This window comes from Cornus florida, unplaced genomic scaffold (genome assembly GCF_030987335.1).
Source record: "Cornus florida cultivar Cherokee Brave unplaced genomic scaffold, ASM3098733v1 CherokeeBrave_3.0.0_Hap2_Chr04, whole genome shotgun sequence".
In the NCBI taxonomy this organism is placed as follows: domain Eukaryota; kingdom Viridiplantae; phylum Streptophyta; class Magnoliopsida; order Cornales; family Cornaceae; genus Cornus; species Cornus florida.
Window position 1 is genome coordinate 105,883,929 of NW_026775574.1, and position 15,713 is coordinate 105,899,641.

A 15,713-nucleotide genomic window follows, 5' to 3' on the forward strand; every position below is an offset into this window, starting at 1 on the left:
ATGTATCAGTTATGGAGTTGTTTGTGATGTTTGATTTCTTTGTAAGTGTCGTATGGCTTCCCTTATTACCGGGATAAAAATAAATGAAATAAAATAATTAAAAAAATTGAGGTTGAGATATAGAGTTTCATTCCAGACATGATGTGGATGTGTATATTTCCTTTTAACTTCTTATATATATTTGTATTTTTCTAATCCAAAAAAACTCTTAATCAAAGTGAGTTTTTATTTTTATTTTAAATATCTATTACTTTACAATTTAATTTCAAAAATATTGTCCAGAGCAAAGTCACATAAAGCGAGAGTGAAATTAAGAGTGAAATTGAGAGTGTGAGCGCGAAACAGATCGACAAAATTAAATCACAAATAGTGAAAACGAGAATAAAAGCATGCACAGTAAAAACGTATTTAAAACGTGAAAAGTACACTCGGTTATAAAAATTGCGTGACAATCAATATTTTCAAAGTCCAAAGACCAATTCTCAGCTAACCATTCACCATATATATGTAAAGTTTTGTTATCATCTACAACTGTATTAACAAAGTAAAACTATTATTTATGACAATGTGTAGAAAATATATTAATATACAAGAAAGTTATGAAATTCTAATGTGTTGTCCCTATAATATAATAAACTAAAGTAGAAAACAAAATTGGAAACTGTGAATACAAGAAAAGAAACATTTATTTGTCTATTAGATTACGGCACATTACATCAACTAGGTGAGACCCAATTATCAAGTGGATTCATTTTAATTTTAAATTTCATTCCCACTTTAAGCATTCCAAGTAATGAATGAACCAAAAATATAACAAATTGAAGTTTCATTTTGTCCATGATTTTTATTATAACAAGATGGTCAAAGTAAATCCAATTTTAGATGATGTTCATTTTCTGCACTAGTTCTTTATTTTCGGCAGAAATTGACAAGTCATTTCTCAGATTAATAAGAACATTGTCGAAGTGCTAGCACAAGCTTTCATAGCTCAGTTGGTTAGAGCACCCGTTTAGTAAGCGGGAGGTCTTGAGTTTGACTCTCAATGAAAGCATTGTGTATTTTGTCCGCATTTTTTTCTTTTTGAAGAATAAAAGCAATAATGTCTTCTATTTGCTCAAAGTACAACAAGGACAACCCAGAAGTTAAATCTGGTAGCATATAGGTATGCGTCTCTTCTCTCTCTTTTTTCTGTTGGGATAATTATAGATTTTCCATGGTCTGTTTGGTTGCTGAGGAAATGTTGAAAAGAAAAGGGAAACTTTTGAATGTGACTAGGGCCACTTCAACCCAAGTCTGTTTTCATAGTCACGTTTGGTTTTATGGAAAAATGTGAGGGTAAATCAAATGGATGAAAATTCTTAAAAGTGGTTGAAATGGCCTCAATTTTTAACCATTTTAGACCTCTTCTTTTTTCTTCTTGTTTTCCCCCTTCATTGTTTTTTCTCGTCCTCTCCCAAGAGCCAGACAGTTTGGTTGAGCAATGCTCTCTTTGGTTTCACTTTGCTGCTTCTTTGGAGTCTCAAATGTAGGTTACTTGAGGCAAGTGTTGTTGCCCAAGTGGTTGGGTTGCTTCCCGTGTTCCCATGTTCAAGCCCTAACATTCTTGCCTCGAAAAAAAAAAAATTTGTAGGTTACTTTAGAAGTTCAATAAACTAATCTCTTCTCTTGTGAGCATTCTTTCTTTTAATGTTCTGGTTTTAAATTTTGATGTGAATTCAGTTGATGCCATCTACGTATTGTAACCAAAGATTTTGCTCGATAGAAGTCCTCTTCATATAGTCCATTGTTCTTAGTATGATGAATCAAGAAATGACAAACTCCATTTTTCTCAAGTATTCAATCTTTTGAATAGTGGAAAGAATATACATAATTCCCATTGTTTAATCGGTCTTGTAATCTTAATAACCAGATCTTTTTCCCTCAACTATTGTATTGTATATCTAGGGTGGTCATAACTCATGTTCGAAATATAGATCAGTAAAAAGAGCTACCCAATGCATGAGGATCCTACTATTGCGTGGTCTGAAAAGGGTCAGATGTAGCCTACAAACTGAGCCCTACATCTCACCCTTTGCGTTTTCTGAGCCCTATATGACGATTCCACCTTTCTCGACATGTCATTTTTTTGAACATGTGCTTGCTCAAGGGGGCTTTGAGATTCTTTGTGATAGGGGGCCACCATGTCTCACCTTATGGGGGGAACTATGAAGGAGTTTTTGTGAGGCAACATCAAAATTCTTTGATGAGGTTGTTTCCTATTTCCCCTCTTGATCATAATGGAGCAACCTTACTTTTTTGAACTTGTACCTTTTCATTTGTATAAATTTTAAAACATTGATCATCATTTGCGAAGTTCCGTGTTTTTCCTATTTTTTCATGAAAATCTTGTGTGATCTTATCTGATGCCCTCAATCATATAGGCTATGTATGAACATAACATTCACCAGAATATAGATTGACATGGACATTCATTCCAAGGACTAAAATAGGATAATCAGGACATTGAGGAGTGTTGATAACCGTGCCACGATGCCTGCTAGAGTGGCACCACCTCTGAAGATAAGCACACATAGCCAGTACCTATCTAGCGTGCCCTTGGAAGGACCAAGTATTCTCGAGCTACTTGTCCTATAACTGAAATCACTGGCCGAGGAAGGAGTCGCTACCCTTCCTCTCCTGCGGACGCGCCCCGCTCCAGTCGGATTGGCCCCTCCTCCCCCTCCTTTTCCGAGGTTGCTTTCTACTGGGGCGACCTCGGGCGTTTCCCCCTCGAGCTCCCTTCCTGACTGCAGAGACCTCGAGGTACAAAGTCAGGAAAGAGCCGCGCGAGGCCGAGAAGGCAGAACCTCAAGAAAGGCTTTTTTCCCATTTTGAGTTTCAGGAATCTGAGGACACGTGGACAGGTGGCTAAGGTCCAAGGCATCGTCTCGACTTCAGGCCAATTCATGGGGGAAAGGACATTCGATACACGAGCTCAAGCTAAGAATGGTAAAGGGCGCATTAATTACGAAAGACGTTTGACAAGATTCGTATTAATTAAGGAACGCCATTACCTCTTCGAACCGGGGGGCAAAACACCGCGATCCATCTGTTAATGTCCCATCTATTAGGAAGAAAGGCCCTCAAACCCTTGGGTAAGAGCGGACTCACCCAAAGGACCAAGGGTTATTGACCGAGGGAATGAGCACTATAAATAGAGGCACTAGTCAGCCTTTAAGGCAGATCACAACGACCTTAACAACCCAGCACTATCGAGCTCGAGTTCATTGGGTATCGAGGTTGGCCTTCCCTTTCTTAATCTTTGTTCTCAAAGAGTCCCGTGTATTGCTTGGATCTCTACTTGGATATTGATATCAGCTTTCTCAACTTACGTGGAACGATTTCCTCATCCTACAAAGAACTACTATAAACAAAGAGTATGTAAAATGACGTTTTGGAAATCACTTCATATTTATTTGTTTCATCTGAGGAGGGCAAGATCTGAAAGCCTGATTTATCTTTTAGCTTGTAGAAGCTCCCCTTTCTCACATTATGTGTCGTACCGTTAACCCTCAACTCAAGTTGTCCATTATTCTATGCGTACCCTCCGTCCTCTGACAGATAATCTTCCTTTACAACCTTGACAGAATGCTAATATTTTGAAAAACCATCTTTAGAAAAACATTTAGTTCAATAAATTTGTATAATCCATAATACTAAAGAAATACACTTGATGAGATGATTTCATAATTCATTTGACATGCTGGGGGTGTTTCATCCATTATTGTCCTATAAGAATACTTGTTATGAGTGTAGTATTGTTCAATTTAAGCTTCTGTCATTGTGGATTATTGAATGGATGTCTCTTTGCTTTACAAAATGTTCAAATTTTTTACTTTGTGAAGTGTTTCTGTATTAATTTGTAATTATACCTAGTTTTCATATCCTTAATATTTCAGTGATACAGTTCCTGCACCATCAGTAGCTTTATTTTGATATATATACATGCCTATCTTTGCTGCTAGTGGCGCAGATGACTTCAATGCCGAGATGATTTTTGCTAATGAAGCTGTAGACATTCTTGGTTCTGAGGATCATCTGCAAAGCAATTTGAAGAAAAAACATTGATCAAATAACGAAACACAATTATGCAACACGAAGCCTTATTAAGTGAACAGGTTGGAGTCTTTCTATGGACCATTCGTTTGATAGCATGCTATTAATGGATCTTTGTTGGTAAAGGGGTTTAACTTCTTATAAATCATAACCGTACTTGAGTTGCTTTTGGTATTATTGACAATATTTTAGAAAATTTTTATTTGACAGGCATAAATATGCTGCTTTTACAATGTTCACACGGAATGCTTATAGTTTTGTGTCTTCAAAATTGATTCCCATTTTTTCCTGTTACAATCTGACTACTCTTCTATAGAATTGATGCATTGCATTTGATTAATGCATGTCAAAAATGACAGTTCAACTTAAATAATCTGTATATGAACTTCGAACTTAGAATCTAGTAGGTGCCTTTTTAAAATTGTTCTTACTCAAGTACTTTCAAATTGAATGTACAGAACTAATGATGCACATTGTTATTATAACTGAGCTCAATGTTGTGATTATCAGATCTCTATGTACATAAAAGTTGTGACGTGGTAAACCTCCCGTACACCATGGAGGAGAATGAGAGAGGAATATAGAGAATGTGCAGTCATTGATCATTAATTTCTTCTTCTGGACAGTGGTACTTGGATAAGAGGAATATAGAGAATGTGCAATTGATCTCTGAAATAAGAAAACGTTATTTTCAAGCCTTTTGTTGAAATTTTCTATTATATGTTTTAATCAAACATGCTCCCTCATTGTTGATAACTATTTTATTATGATTTATTTAACCTAAATGAGCACCATAGCATTTTTCAGGAGATTTTTTATATACATATATATCTTGTAAATTTTACTAACAACAAGTTGAGGCAAGAAAATCATATTTAAAATCACAAGTTCAGATAAAAGAAATATTTTAATTATATCGTTCTCTTATCTTCTTATATCACATCTTCTATTTCAGAAAATGGCATGAACTTCTTATTCTCCTGTGAGAACTTTTGTTATGTATGTGTATATGTTTGTGTACGATTATTGTTACATGCCTACCAATGTGAAAAGAAAACTGTATAAGTCATCTCAATTGAAAGTGATGTCTTTGCAAACTGTATTCAAATTTTTGTGTTCTAGAAAGAATTAAAAATAAAAAATGGACACTTTAGGGGGTGAATTCAACATAAGCTTAGGTTTATAAGGTATGTACACTTTCTGTTATTGCTTCTAGTGTTATTTACATTTCCAATTTCTCACCTCATTTGTGTCCAACTAGACTACTAGAGATGCAGAATTAACTTTGTAATGTTTTAGCTCATATATCAGAAATGTAAAAAATTTAGTGTTTGGAGCACATGCATACTATGATAAAGCAAGCCCTATATATATTCTCTAGATAGAAGAAAATGCATCTCTTAAGTTCCCCTTCTGTTGGGAAGTTATTCGGGTCCAGCTTCATGAATTCTGTTATTCAACAGTCTTTTTTCAAGTTATTTGGGGTCGGCTGCATGAATTCTATTATTCATTCCGCTCTATCCAACGCCATAGTCTCCCTCTTCTGTTGGTAAGTTATTTGTAGAAAACAATCTGGCTATACATTTCAGGTTCATTTTATTTTCCATCCTCGAGTAACATTGCCTGGACTCTATTCAAATCACTGATTATTTTTTGTACTATAATGACAAAACATTTTCCAACAACATTAATTGTAATTTTTTTTTTCTCTGTTATACACTTTCTCTAGCATATATCATAATTATATTTCTTATTTATCACTTGTTGCTTTACTGCAGGTTTAGGCATTGCGCTAGCTGTACAATGTGCAAAAGCAATAAATAAAGAACTACATTTTCTCACAAGCTCAAAAGTGGGCATTTTAATTCTGGAAACTCTGCAGTTGATTCTGTTTTTCAGAAGGAAAACGTTTGAGGACAGCCTATGCTGCTGCTCAACTTCACCAGGAAGAGTGAATCACTTGCTCTGTCTTTGCATCCTTCTCCGAAATAGGCTCTCAAGTCTCTGATCCTATTCTTTATGTGTGGATAAATGTAGAGTGCTCAACACTTGTCATGCTTCTCAATTAAGCCAATTTGAAACTTTGATCTCGAAAGACTTCCACAAGACAATGCCGAAGAGTCTGATATGCACGTAGAATTAAACAACTCTAGAACGCCTTCTGCCACAAACTCTAGTTTGTTTGAGATAATTGAAAATTCTTTTCTTGAAGTTCAAAGCAGATATATTATTGAGAAGGTAAAGTTTCCTACAACTCAATCTCAAGTTCCTTTCACTGGGAGCAAACTCAATCTCAAGGAAGCAACATTTGGACCCATCACTTTACTCATGTGGTTCTACTTCAGGAACAAGCATTGATTTTGCTCTGTTTAGGGCTATTTCGAAGCACATGTCAATGCTAAATCAAATGGTTACACACACTTGTAGGAGTACTGTGTGGTGGTCCTAAATCGGAAAACCATGCATGTGTGTCTTTGTCTGGTGCATGCATGCCCTGTTTTTTGAGTTGGAAGCTGAGGACCAAAGTGTTGATACACAAAATGTAAACAGTTATAGTGATACTATTTATAAATTTGTTACATTGTCATAGATTTGTAGGTTCTTGAGCTTGTCCTGATTTTGAGTTTCCTTATGCTTCTATATATATATATATATACACACATCAGTATGTTGATCAATACTGAACTCAACTGATTGATATAGTTTGTAGCAATGTTAAGGAGAATAACCATGATACCAAACTATTCTTGTGCCCATTTCACAATTTTTCAGGTTCTATATATCATCCTAAATTTTGAAATCATACCTAAAATCAATCTTTAAGGGAAAAAAAAAATTAAAAATAAGTAATCTAGGTATTCTTTGGAGTCTCGTGCTGTAAAAAGTACGATTGTATAAGAGAAATTAAAAATAAATAATATATTTATAACGATTGATTTCTTAATTGCTGATTTTGTCTTTTAGCTAGTCAAGTCAAGTGCTTTTAATAATACAGTAGTTCTGTCACATCATTTCTAATCTATTTATTTATTTATATCATTTACTGGAATGTAAATGTTCCTAAATTAAATTCTCATATCTTTAAATGATATTATTATGATTGTATAACTCATAAATTATTTTATTTATTGACTTTAAATTATTGAAAAAAAGAAGTTAAATCTTGGGTTTGATGAGTTATGCTTTGAATTAATTTTTGAATGAATTTGAAATCTAGAGATTTAAGGCTATTGAAAATTGGATTCCAAAATAAATTATATATATATTATTGCAATCCATGTATTACTAGAATCATCATGCACGGGTATAAATTTCAAATAACTCCTTATACTTTGTTATTTAAATTCACACAGATATAAGTATCTCGAATCAATTCATGCATATTGTTAAATTGCAAATTTAAAAAAATAAAATATAATTCTCAAATTATTGAACATAATGCTGATATAGTGGCGTGGTAGGGATTCGGAAGGTAAATCTTTAAGGTCTTACTTTCAAACCGCATATGGTAAGTGTATTATGCCATTATGGAATCCATACAAGTGCTATAAGAAAATAAAAAATGTATTTAACATAATTGTAGAGTGTTAGTAAATATATATATTTGAATGACAATCGCATCTATTCTAAAGAATAATTGGAGAGGAAAGATGGAAAGTTAAAATAATTTTTGAAGGATAATATTTAGATCCTCATTAGTAAGGATTTACAATATCCTCACTTCTTATGTGGTTCAATAAAAATAAAACACGTTATCTTTTATTAAATAGGTCAGCAAACGGATCCTACCCGAATAAAATTGGGTAAAGAGGATTCAATTATTATTATTATTATTATTTTCTCTCTAGGGTTCAACGTTTGGTTCTATCTCTTTCCGGCACCAACCTTCAGCCCTCTCTCTCCACCATCTTATTCCTATCAACCTTCGGCCCTCTCTCTCAATCATCATTCAATTATCAAGAATATTTGAAGGAGGTATGATTTTTTTTTTTTTTTTTTGCTTACACATTTAGGATTCTTTTTCTAGAAAAGGGCTTTCATGAACGATTATGTGTTAAATTTAAGGATTCACATGCATATTAACACAAAACTCAAAAACTTGATATCTGCTAAGGTTATGTTCCTTGATTTTGATAGGATATTGAAACACCTTACCAGTGCTACCACAACCTTACCACCCACCCTTTAGCTGCTTTGTGAACCCACACCATCCCAATTGCCACCTTCCTAGTTTGTTAATTTCATGTAAACATAATACTACACTATATTCGGTGCCTATTTAAAGAAAATGAATAGGTTCCTTTAGGAATAATATAGCAGACTCTTGATTAATTGAACACATCAACATAAAGAGAAAAAAAAGTGAGTTCCTTTAGGAAGAAGATGGTGAATATAGAGGCTTGTTGTTGGTGCCGGAAAGAGAATGAACGGACGTTGAATCCTTACAAGAAAAAAAAAAAAAAAAAATTGAACCCTCTTTGCCTGATCTCATTATGTTAGGATTCATTTGCTAACCTGTTTAACAAAAGATGATAGCGTTTTATTTTTATTAGATCATCTAAGAGGAGAGAATATTATAAATTCTCACTAATAAAGATCTAAGTATTATCCATTTTGAAATGAGCTTTAAATTGTTTAATAAAATCAATTCGTGAATTAACATTAATGGGTATGGGCGTTGAATTACTTTGAATCAACCTATTGACACTTCATTCGACAAGGATGAGATTAAAATTAAGTGATAAATTTGACTAAATTATTTAACTAATATTTTTATGAGTGAATTGCTAAAGAAAAACAGAAAAGCAAAAGAAGAAATTGTCGTTCATAGAGCAAGAACAAAAAGAGGTAGCGAACCAACAAACCTTATTTGGAACATTATGGCATTTACGAAATTGATCAACGCATGAGGTTCAAATATAATTATGAATAATTATTTTCTTGCGACTATCGGTTACACCGACTTTAGTCCACGGGGGCTTCTGTAGTTCTGTGGGCCCACTGAGTCGGTTACACCGACTGTCGCATGAAATAGCAACACTTCGCTTTTTCCCTCACTAGTCAATCTTTGGCCCTTTTTCTTGAGGGACCCACCCCACCATCATCGAAGTCAGAGAATCATGCTCTCAACTTCACTCTTCACCCACAAACCCCTTTCTCCGTACATCACTAACCTATTGTATAATCATAAAATCTATCAATCGAACGGCTAAAGATCGATGTCATATCATGAGACCCTTCTGGGTCCCACTCTTTGTTGATCATCAGATCTTTAATGAGCTGTATGGCACGGATATGAGGACCCCTGGTGTGATGTTAGTAATACAGTAATACTGTAGTACACACATTCCTATGCAACGCCATGGCTTCTTTAGTAAGCTTGCTTTTCTCTCTCTGTACTCTCGCTCTCTATAACGCCCCCACACAGTCCCTCTTTCTTCTTTAAGATCCTCCACTTACTCTCTCTTTCAGATACACAGTCTCTCTCTTGATTACGAGTATTTCTCTCTCTAATTACTCTCGTTCTCTGTGTGCATGTGTATATATGCAGTGAATCAGGAAAGGGTATACGAGTGTTTTTCACTGTGATTCTTTTTCTACTTTCTCTCTCTACAGTATTTTCTCTTTCTACAGTAGCTTTGGACGAAGCGCACGCAGTCTGTTTGTGCCTTCTCTCTTTATCTGGAAGGTGTGAGGGGGCAATGTAGGAGATGGTGTACTGATTTCGCCGGAGAATAGGTCTGAAATGGCCAAGTGTCACCAGAACAGCGTCGGATCCGTGGTGCTCGATCGCGCCGGCGGTGGGCACTCACGGTTGTGGACGGTGCTTTCCGGCGCCTCATTCCGCCGGAAAATAATGGACACCATGCGCTGCGGCGGTTCACGCTATCGACACGACGACGATGCCGAGAAAATGCCGCCGGAGAAGCCGAAGCCACAGCCGCAGCAGCAGCAGAAGCAGAGTTGCGAGTGCGATGGCGGATCGAGATCCCAGCCGAAGAAGAACGGTGGATCGGAGAAGTTAGCGGAGCTACTGAGGCTGTCGGAGTGGTCGGAATCGGAGGATGAGGTGAAGAGGAAGGTGGAGACGTTGGAGGAGTTGAAGAGAGTGGTGAAGAGGTTGCAAAGCGACGACGTTTCGGGAGGCGCAATGGAGGTGAGGAGGCTTGCGAAGGAAGATCCGGAGGCGAGAACCACACTCGCGTTGCTCGGAGCAATTCCGCCTCTCGTTGCATTGCTTGATTCGGACGATCTCAACTCTCAGATCGCCTCTCTCTACGCTCTTCTCAATCTAGGGATTGGCAATGATGCGTGAGTTTCTTTGTTGCTTCCATTAATCTGCCTTTTTTTAGTTTTAACATCTGTTTGGCTACTGAGAAAACAGTGAAAGTAATCATTTTTCCAATTTTATTATACTTATGCATATTTATATATACGTGTGTATGAAAGTTTTTAAGAATTTTATTACAGAGTATTAATTTACTTTTGCGTACTACATTTAGCATAATAATGTTCTTTGCTTTTTATTTTCGAATTCTGTTCTTTTTGAGAAATTATTTAATTGTTTTGTTTCTCTTATTTTCGCTCTGCTTAATTTATAAAATAATTTAAACAATAGAGTTTTCCTTTTTTTATCTGAATCTTATTTAAACAATTATATGCCATTTATACTGTAGGACAAGTCGTTTTCTATATATCCAGGTGTGGTTTTTAAAAAGGTTCTGAATACCTTACCTACAAGACTAGAACATGTTTCTTTCTTGGCCAGTATCAGTATGAACTTTTTTTTATCTTATAGTGTATACACATTCACACGCATGTATATATATCTATATCACTTAATTAATTCATCGTGAACCGTTTTTTGCAGAAACAAAGCGGCCATTGTTAAAGCAGGAGCTGTTCACAAGATGCTAAAGCTCATTGAATCTCCAAATGGGTCTCCAAAGCCGGCTGTTGCAGAACCAATAGTTGCAAATTTTCTTGGCTTGAGCGCACTAGACTCCAATAAACCAATTATTGGTTCTTCAGGGGCAATCCCTTTCTTGGTAAAAACCCTTAAAAATTTGGAGAAAAAGAACAGCCGACAAGCCGAACAGGACTCTTTGCGAGCACTATACAATCTTTCAATATCGCCTTTGAACGTTTCCCCAATTCTAGAAACCAACTTGATCCCATTTCTCTTGGCTGCATTGGGTGACATGGAGGTGAGTGAAAGAGTCCTCTCAATTCTAAGCAATGTGGTGTCTGTGCCGGAAGGTCGAAAAGCAGTCAGCACTATGCCTGATACATTCCCAATTCTGATTGATGTTTTGAATTGGACCGATTCTCCGGGGTGTCAAGAGAAAGCGTCCTATATTTTAATGGTGATGGCACACAAAGCATATGGAGATAGACAAGCCATGATCGAGGCTGGCATTGTTTCAGCATTGCTTGAATTAACTCTTCTAGGGAGTACATTAGCGCAGAAGAGGGCTTCGAGGATCTTGGAGTTTTTGCGAATAGACAAGGGGAAGCAGATTTCAGAAAGCTATGGAGGGGGGTTTAGTACAGTCTCAGCTCCTATATGTGGATCTTCATCATCTACGGCAGATCCAAATCATCAATTGAAGGAGTGTTCGGAGGAGGAAGATCTAATGATGAGTGAAGAGAGAAAAGCAGTGAAGCAATTAGTCCAACAGAGCTTGCAGAACAACATGAAAAGGATTGTGAAGAGGGCCAATTTGCCGCAAGATTTTGTTCCATCCGATCATCTCAAGTCCCTCACAACAACTTCAACTTCTAAAAGCTTACCATTTTGAGAAGATTGTGAAAGAAAATCAAAGTTAGTCTTTCTTTCATTTTAGTGAGTTTATGTTAACTTTGGCTTGTTATTGGACTTAAAACAGCCATTGTTTGTGAAAATTTACATTACATTATAATTACCATTAATATCATTTCATTTATACTAGTGAACTTGTCATTTGTGATGACATGTCATTTCGAGTTACCTTCTTGTTAATTGGTAAGCTTGTTTTACGTGAATGTGGACATGATATGCTTGAATAATTCACAGCTCATAATTTTAGAACTTGTCCAAATGCCAAACAATCATCTATAGCCTATTAACTTTTTTCAAGAGTGCTTTCATTTCAGTGGTATAGTATGCAAATTTGGAATTTCTAAGGGCTGCTTTAGTCATATAATTGGTGAGCCCTTTTTATTTGTGGTCACTGTCATACAATTGGTACATTTTTGTCTACCTAGTTGGTTCCACTCATAATTATATAATTTTCATATTATTGACATTGTAACTCAGATAGAAGAGTGTCGGTAATTTTCCTCTGAAAGCCAATAGGGACCCTTCACTGCCATTTTCATATGGGAATCAGTCCTTTGTTGGGTTTTCTGGGTCTATGTGTTTCCTCCGGTATCTTCGGATTTATGAAGTTAAAAAAATGAATTTGTTGTGCATTTTCAGTGAAAGCATGGGCTGCAAATGGAGCAAACCTCTTTTCTTTGATTAGTTTAACAGTAGCATTAATTAACCTCTGTTTAACTAATATTTTGAGCCTCTGACCTTCTTCATTGAACTATTTTTAAATTACCTATTACAGATAAGGAGAGAAGTGCTAGCGAACTTATTGTGCATATACAATGACAACATGGGCTGCAAATTTCTTTGATTAATTCAATAGTTGTATTAATTAACTTCTGTTTAATTTTTACTGAACCATTTTTTAATTACTTGTTACAGGTGAGGAGAGAAGGGTTAGCGAATTGGAGACGAGAGAAGAATCTAAGCCTAAGCCGTTCATTGCTAAGTACTCCTGAACTTCATCAGCTATACCCTCTCCACAAGGTATATATCTTACATGTCATACAATCTTCAGTGTGAAAAAGAGTTGTATTTTGTTTTCTTTGACCTCTTATGGATTTTCAGTCCCTGCAGAGTATCTACTGATATGTGACTCTGTCGTCTAGTTTATGTCTTCTGTTCAGCTGTAAATATGTTTGTGGTAAATATAAATAATTGCAAGGAGATTTTGTTTATATCTACCCTATGACATTATCTAAAAATTTGCCTCCTTTGAATTCCTCAAGGAAATGAAAATTAAAGATTTAGCGGTTAGCTGTAAATAAAGCGAAATGAAAACATGAGATTCATGTAGCCGATCCCAAATAGTCTGAAAAAGACTTTGTTGTTGTTGTGATATGGACACGGAACTTGGGAATAATTTCTGCTCTGCTGTTGGCCATATACCTAAGGATCCAAGAAAAACTGATTGGACATTTGATGCATTTTAGGTTGGACATTATCGTATTCAATCACTGATTATTTGTTCTCTCTAGGGATGTCATATAATGTTTGTCGAGAAGCATTCATCGTTGAATTGGAGAGAAGTGTGGGCCTTGAAGGCCATTATAAGTCTAAATCCAGCAGATGGCAGAGTTATTATCGTCCTTTCTTGACGATGAGAACCCCTTCTAATCACATCAACTTCTCTTTCTCCCTTGATAGTTGTTTATTGTCTCCCTTAATTCAGTTTCTTTCTACGGATTGTGCTCTCTCTCTTTCCATTAATCATTTACAGTTGTACTATTACAATAATAGATTGAATGGTCCACCCAGTTCATCATTAGTGCTTTGCTGGAGAAGTTTATGTCAAAACTCTTTAAACCGGCGTTTATATCGGAATAAGGCAAGAATGAAGACGGCGACGAATACGACTATCTAACACCGGTTCTGTGATCCTTGAATTTACACAAATTCTATAGGTGAAATTGAGCTTTTGTGGGCCACTAGATCATTGATGATTTTCTTTGAATTTTAAAGGAAGTAACGATGTAGATTTAAGTTATAGTGACCTGATACTGAACATGCTAAATTTGAAGTAAGCCAAGTGCTTAATTTTTGTTGCCGCCTATTTAATATTCATCGTGCATTGTTGAGGGGTTTATACTTGAATGCGATGAAGTCTTTACCTGAAGAACGTGGTGCGTAATTGTATTTAAAATACTAAAAGAAATGTAAAATAATTGACTTTAAAATTAGGTTTTGGATTTGATGTCCTCGCGTTTGCTTAGAAAGTTGTCTGAAAATGGCATCCAAATGTTCTGTCATCCTAGCAACCTCAATGTCGCATCTATTTGTTACCTATTTGAAATAAGCGATACTGTGTGTCATGAATTAGTTGACACTTTGAAACTCAATCCGACACTCAGAATCTTCTAAATTATAGCACAAGTATTATGTTGCATTAAACGACATCACACTTGTGTGATTGTGGAGTAACCTTGTATGGCCTTTTCATATGGAATACCATTCAAACAAAATCATTTATAGTTTAAGAAAAGCACTAAGATGAAGCATATTCTGTCGGACACCTCTATACAAGTTGAAGCAATATTAAAGCAAAACCACACACCCGGATTCCCTAACTGCTCAAGGAATCCTGTATTCATGTGTTCTGGCGCAACGAGAAAGTCTACAATATCTCGAGATCACGGTACCATTTTAGCTGTTTGATCGTCCATAAGGTGAGACCCACCACCATATTCAACTGTTGGACCTGAGGATATAGCATCCCACATATTGTAGACTTTCAATACCTAAGTAATAAATTTAAAAATTTAAAAAGTTAAGCTTACACTTGAATCCACATCGTGTTTCAATTATAAATTAAGAATTTAATACATTTTTATATGGTTGTATTGTAACATGATTCACGCAGCCATTAAGAGACTTAAATTCTTTACCTAGATGTGAAAGTACCACCAGATATTATTATTAAGTTTTAATTTATGATTTACGGAACTCTATAGATGGTTAGGCTGGACAAGATCTAACTTCTTGTACCTCTGATGTGGACGTTCATGTAACATTGGTTTGATTAGGTAGTTCGTTTTTCTCAAAAATTGGGTCTTATATTGTTTAAAACGCTATATATATACCCCGTTGTCAAAGTCATTACTGTTACATTGACACTTTAATTGTTGTAACTTCCTTTTGAATAGTAAATGTTTCTTTGACTATAGACACTAATCCCACCACCACCAATGTCTCTCTATCTCTCTCTATACATATATGTATATGTATCGTATTTCTAAGAAAAGTCCCACATAGATAGTTTGGTCAAAGGAAATAGTTTTCTTCTCCTTGGAGGAAAGATATTAATTATGGTGCTGGTGGTGTAGGGACGATGGTGACTTTAAGGTATTGTGGCCTTGCAATGGTTTGGTGTCTTAGTATTTATTAGGCAAAGCCTTGGATTCCAATTCTTGGTCTTCAACCAAACAACTCTCATCAAATGCAAACATCTACTCCATATTCCAAGATCTTTACTGTCAATTCATCAACAATTTACCTCCACCTCACCTCTAGAGTCTATATATATATATATATATATATATATATATATATATAATCCAATCAAACAATCTGATATGGAAAATGATAATAGATACATGACAATTATTAAATTGACAATGAAGATCTATTGAATTGACAATAAAGATCTATTGGAGTTGCATTAAAAAAACAGATGGGTAGTACTACATTTTTGTTATGGGTAATGCTTCATTTTTGTTTCAATTGATGTGATAATTATTGAGATAAACAACATCACATATTTATT

The 15,713-nt window shown here is 35.5% G+C and overlaps 1 protein-coding gene and 1 non-coding gene across 3 annotated transcripts; both read left to right on the forward strand.

Moving 5' to 3' along the window:
• The first annotated feature begins 977 nt into the window (after nt 1–977).
• On the forward strand, nt 978–1,051 carry TRNAT-AGU (transfer RNA threonine (anticodon AGU)). The gene has a single exon. It is a non-coding gene; the product is annotated as a tRNA-Thr (tRNA).
• An 8,403-nt stretch (nt 1,052–9,454) lies between these two features.
• On the forward strand, nt 9,455–14,006 carry LOC132304525 (U-box domain-containing protein 12). Of its 2 annotated transcripts, XR_009481604.1 has the most exons (4): nt 9,455–10,407; nt 10,967–11,920; nt 12,833–12,937; nt 13,429–14,006. XR_009481604.1 is itself a non-coding variant. In XM_059802252.1 (3 exons), the coding sequence occupies exons 1-2, from the start codon at nt 9,842–9,844 to the stop codon at nt 11,895–11,897; spliced, it is 1,497 nt and encodes a 498-aa protein (XP_059658235.1). In that variant the 5' UTR covers nt 9,455–9,841; the 3' UTR covers nt 11,898–11,920; nt 12,833–13,128. The 2 variants fall into 2 exon arrangements, 1 of the variants encoding a protein (XP_059658235.1); XM_059802252.1 differs by lacking the exon at nt 13,429–14,006 and having other exon boundaries at nt 12,833–13,128.
• The last annotated feature ends 1,707 nt before the right edge of the window (nt 14,007–15,713 follow it).